This window comes from Cystoisospora suis, assembly GCF_002600585.1.
Source record: "Cystoisospora suis strain Wien I chromosome Unknown contig_36, whole genome shotgun sequence".
NCBI classification, from domain to species: domain Eukaryota; phylum Apicomplexa; class Conoidasida; order Eucoccidiorida; family Sarcocystidae; genus Cystoisospora; species Cystoisospora suis.
In genome coordinates this window covers 1-5,569 of record NW_027152838.1, presented here as the reverse complement: position 1 = coordinate 5,569, position 5,569 = coordinate 1, and the positions used below count along the sequence as shown (strand labels likewise).

General features: G+C 39.8%; 1 protein-coding gene across 1 annotated transcript in view; it reads right to left on the bottom strand.

Moving 5' to 3' along the window:
• The window catches only part of CSUI_000090 (rhodopsin-like gpcr transmembrane domain protein), a 7,419-nt gene extending 2,067 nt beyond the window's left edge, over window positions 1-5,352 (bottom strand). Inside the window, exons 1-6 of the mRNA XM_068060324.1 lie at window positions 5,119-5,352; window positions 4,016-4,213; window positions 2,964-3,066; window positions 2,332-2,373; window positions 1,347-1,437; window positions 345-401 (exon numbers count right to left, since the gene is read on the bottom strand). Of these exons, the coding sequence (XP_067927700.1) occupies window positions 345-401; window positions 1,347-1,437; window positions 2,332-2,373; window positions 2,964-3,066; window positions 4,016-4,159 (437 nt within the window). The 5' untranslated portion in view covers window positions 4,160-4,213; window positions 5,119-5,352. The remainder of the gene's footprint in view (window positions 1-344; window positions 402-1,346; window positions 1,438-2,331; window positions 2,374-2,963; window positions 3,067-4,015; window positions 4,214-5,118) is intronic.
• Between the last annotated feature and the right edge of the window lie 217 nt (window positions 5,353-5,569).

Below are 5,569 nucleotides of genomic sequence, written 5' to 3'. Positions count from 1 at the left end.
ACATACATGTACATACACATACAAATATACGTAGATCATCATACATACACATATATCTTCGTACACGGGTATCCATTCATTCGAAGCCTTTCTCAGAACTCAAAGCAATGGAGACAAAGAGAAAGAAGAAGAAGAAGACGTCTCTCAGGGATATCTTTACACCCGCGCATGTCTATACATATGATAGACATCTATCCATACGCCGTGTGTGTTTACTACGCATAGGAGAAGAGAGAAACCCTAAGACGACAGAGTGAAGAATGTATCTATCTATCTTCAATCTATCTATTCTTTAACTGTCTCGTCTTTCTTCTTCTTTGCTATTTTGGAGAGAGAAAACTTACACAGATCCAGTGAAGAAAACGACTAGAAGAACTGGAGTCAAATAATACAAAATACATCTAAGAAAGAAAGAGATGTAAGAAGAAAAGAAAGAAAGAAAGAAAGAAAGAGATGTAAGAAGAAAAGATGAGAAGAGAGCAGAAGCGCTCTCAGCATTCATATCCGTTACTACCGATACCCTCCTTCTCTCCTTCGCCAAGTCATACAAAATACAAGGAGAGACCGACCTCCATCAATCTATACAACTCTACATAGATATACAGAGCTCTAATATATATGACGATATTTGCATAGATACTCAACACTTACGTCTATGTATATGTATGAATATACATAGGTAGTTCGATAGAGATAAGAGGTCTACCGTCAGTTGAATTGTCGGTAGCATATCCTTTACAAGTCTTCCCCACACGTCATAGCCGGCCAGTCTGTTTTCGATCGGAAGAAGTCTCCTTCTTCTTTACTTCCTCTCTCTCTCTTGCTTTTTCTTCTCCTCTTCTTTCTTACAACGCAAGCGCATCCATGCATGCATGCGCCCAATCTTTCTTGTCTCCTCCCTTTACGTCTCATCGCTCTTCTTTCTCTGAGGACTCCTCTTCTCTTGTTTTCTTCTTCTTCTCTTTTTCTCTTCCTGAATAGCTGTGCAAATATCGATCTGTCTATTAACTCGAGACGAGCTCCCCGTAGTGACGCTCTACTACCTACTTTCATCGGACACTTCTCTTTCTCTCCTTCTTTCTTCTGTCTTTCTCTCTCTGTCTGATACGTTCTAGAGAAGGTGAGAGAGAAAAGACCTTCTTCACGTTGTAAGAGTCACTACGACTTGAGAGACGAAAACGAACACACATAAAGGTATCACAGAAGAAATAAAACAGAAAAGAGAGAAAGAAGGAGTGAGAAAGGAGGAAAGAAAGGAAGAAAGAAAGAGTGAGAAAGAAAGAAAGAAAGAAAGAGAAGACTCTATAGATAGGTAGATAGATTAAAGAGAGATAGAGGGGACATACCCTGTGGCGAAGTTGACGTAGAACGTTCGAGTAGAGACTATATCGAGAGAACCCAGACTTGAGCTATTCGCAGTCACGAGAAAAATGAAAACTGAAGAAAGAAAAAGAAAAGAAAAGAAAGAAGAGAAAGAAAGAAAGAAAGAGTGAGAAAGGAAGAAAGAAAGAAAGAAAAGAGAAGAGATAGGAGAGAAAGAGAATAAAAGAGAAGAGAAAGAAAGGAATTTAATTCAGCTCATTCCCTCTTTTTGTCCTAGAGATAAAGTGGGACAGGTGACTGGTCACACGCATTTCTCATCCGGTCAGTCGGCTTATATTCAGGGAGAGGGAAGTGCGATTGAAGGAAAGAAAGACACTATGCAAACAAGCAATAGTTCACAGGCATTGAGAGCTAATTAAGCGCGTAGATAGATAGATAGATAGATTAAAGATAGATAGATAATAGAATAAAAGTGAGAAGGGAAGTACGGAAGGAAACATCTATAGGAGAGAGAATATCGTAATCTCTTGTTTGAGAAGGAATAGGTAGGGAGACAATCGAAGCTTGAGGCAGCAGTTTGAATCGATATGGGTATCTGTGGTCAATGAAAACGTCTATTGAATGAGATTCTCTCTCTTTCTTTTCTTTCATCCTTTTGCTGCTTTCCATATAAAACTCTCTCAGATCAAAATTCTCTCTTCTCTCTCTTTCGCATGCATAGATATCTGCATACATATATATATGTCTACTCGGCTCTTGTCTATACAGTCTTGCATGTATATAGTCACATACTATTGCTCACAGTACTAGGCAATAATATACTTGACTAGCACGGCGCATGCGTTCCTTCTCGCCCAGCAGAGAGCGCCTGTATACTCGCCATCCATCGATCCGTAGAAACAATGTATGACAGACGGATGTACATGGAGGTATAGTAAAGATAGAGATGTGTGAAGAAGAAGTAGTAAGATTATAGAGAGACAGAGATATGTGGGAAAAAGAACTCACTAGCCGCACAAAGATTCCCAAGGAGAAGGATAGCACCCCAGCCTAAGAGAAGAAGAAGAATGAGAAAGAAGGAAAGAAAGAAAGAGTGAGAAAGAAAGAGGGAGAAAGAAAGAAAGGGTGGGAAAAAAAGAAAAGTCTGTCGGTTTCTCCTTTTCAGATGCAGGTACCTACGTCTCGTTAAGGAAAGCTGACGAACACATTCTCCACTTTTTCCCTCATGTATAGATAGGTTAAAGAGACACTAAAGATTTATTAAAGATAGAAAAGAAAAATTGAAGAGGGAGTTAGTCTTTCTCTGTGTCTGTATGTATTGATGAGAGAGGGAAGAAAAGAACTGACTCTAGCTCAGTGTAAGATGTATGTATAAATACCTACGTATATATATGTATATATAGAGAGATATAGATATATATGTGCATGCAGGCACCCATGAGAAGATTGTATGCAACACCTCTGTAGTGTATGTGTACTTCTCATTTACATAAGACATGTATGTCTCTCTCTATACACACTTATATAGATGTTTCTTAAGAAGAGGTTTTTCCTTCACAGGCTAAAGTTCATTCTTCTTTCTCTCCGCGAGAAAGAGAGAAGAAAGAGCTAGATAGATAAAGAAAGAAGAGGCTTCTTACATGACCGGAGACGAGCATAGGCAGAGACGCTTGTATATGCCTGAGATTCGGCGAGGATATAAACCAACTGGCAGACAAGAAAAATACCCGATACCTTCACAGCCTAGACACACACATACAAGAGGAAAGAAAAGAAAAGAAAGCGAAACAAAGAGAAGAAATTGAAGAATAGAGAAAAGGTTCATTCATTCTACCTAATAGAAAATAAAATGCCATGCAGTGCGCTTACTACCACACTCACCCACGGTGTATATACACCCAGATGTCTCCTACTTAAGGCTAGCTAGCTAGGTAAACCTCCTCGGTACATACCTATCTATCTATAAATATATATACAGGTAGACAAGGTGTGAATAGAAAAGGGAATTCCATGTATATGAGTATATCCATCAACAGAAGAAGTACAAGCAGACCAGACATGTCCGACACGTACATATCTACCCATACATAAAAATACAGACACCTACCTATATATATATATATATACCTAGCAGATATGAATATATATACATATCAACCAGTATATCTATATATCTACAGGTATATAAGCTGTCTTTGTACGGTGTTTCCCCTTCATAAGAGAAAGAACCGTAGAGGATAGGCCTTTACTGCCGACGTCTTCTGTGTGAAGCTTATGTAGAGAGAAAGATCAAGCTTAAGACCTTCCTCTTGGATCTCCAAGAAAAGTGTATTGTCCTATCTTATCATCCCCCCTGTATCTCACATCAGCATCCACGTCTAGTTAGAGATAGTCATACATACTTTAAATAGGCATGCATACTCTAAATAGGCATACATACTCTAGATAGTCATACATACTCTAAATAAGCTGTCGAGAGAGAGAGAGAGAGAGACCGCATCGCATCATTCAAGTGGTTCTGTGAAACATAAAAACGTACTCCCGCACTTATAGAGACATACATCGACCTATAAAGAAAGAGAGAGAGATGCCGTCATGTAGAGAGAGGGGAGAAAGAGATGAAGAGCCGCGATCTGTACAGAGAGAGAGAGAGAGAAAGCGGTCTCCGTCGTGTGACGGGGGAAAGACTTACAAAGGCATGCTGAGGATGCTGATAAGAAGAAGAAGAAATCCTGCTATCGCTATGACCTCCACTACTACCACTGCTGCTTGTAGAGCCTCCTGGAGCGTGTCTAGTTACAATAGAGGCGATAAGGACAAAGACCAAACCCCGCATGCAGCCTTCAAACAACTGAGATAGAAACTTCAGTACGCTCAATCCCGATCCATCCTAAACACAAAAAGGAGCAAAAGAAAAGAAAGATGAGGAGGAGAAGGAAAAGATGAGAAAGAGGACAGAAAGGCAACAAGGAAAGATAAGGTATCAGGAGAGAGAGAATTCTCCCTCCTGAAGAAAGCAAGTGCTTGACAGAAAGGACAGAGAGGCGGAGAGACGAGGGTGAGATATCTATCTCATAGGCCAGACATAGAGATAGAGAAGGATGTGTGGTCTCGTGACATAGATACCTCACCCCCTCTCATGTGCCTTTCTCTCTTTCCTTTCTCTCTCTTGATTTGGCTAGTTAGAAAAGAAGTACATGACAATATGGTACAAAACAGCCGGCGTGTAGACTTCGGTCTAGAAATCCAAACCTAAAAGGAGACAATGGAATCGCGAGTGAGTCGAGAGAGAAAGACACAAAGAAGGAAAGAGATACAAGAAAGAAGAAGAAGAAGGAGGAAGAAAAAGAACAGAGATGGGAGGCACATTTCTCGTGTAGGATTGATTGACTGTACGTTTACTGTACCTAGACTTTACTGAATCTTCTTCTTCTTCGTATTCTTCTTCAAGACCTTCTACGAAGAAGAAAGCAGAAACGGAAATGTATGTACATAGATACATGTATGAGGGCATATGTATAGACTACCCACGCCTTCATGCATGTATACACCTCTATACACAACATAGCTATAGCCATATGTAGTGATTTGAAGTATCTCTCGGCACCTTCACTACAGGTGTGTACAATGGAATGCGCTTCTCAACATACGCACAGACATACACAACAGATCCAAATGCATAGACAGATGCCTTTCCATCTATCTAGACATGGCGCATATGGATACCTATATATATATATATAGATCTATATATACAGGTATATACATGCGAAGAGGGGGAGTTTTGAAACGTACCGAGGCGTACGAGATGAGGTGAATGCTGTAGAGAAGTACAGACAGAAAATACAGAGCAACAGCGCATGCACTCCCAGCCGTTAAAGAAGAAATTCCATGCGACGAGGAAGAAGAAGCGCCGCCTCCTCCTGTCGGAGTGAAAGATCTTCTTTCTTCTAAATTCTTCCACGTGGAAAAGCATGAGAGGCCGCAGATCGCAGTCACAAGTAACGTGAAAAGATACACCTGCAAAAGACCTACAGCACAGAAGATAAAACACACAACACCCGCACATATCTATCTATATATACATATATAACAAAGCCTTCACATGTATATATATATATATGTAGATCAATACGTAGTCATGCATGTGTAGATAGATAGATAGATTAAAGATATATAGATAGATAGATAGATTAAAGATATATAGATAGATAGATAGATTAAAGATAGATAGATAGATAGATTA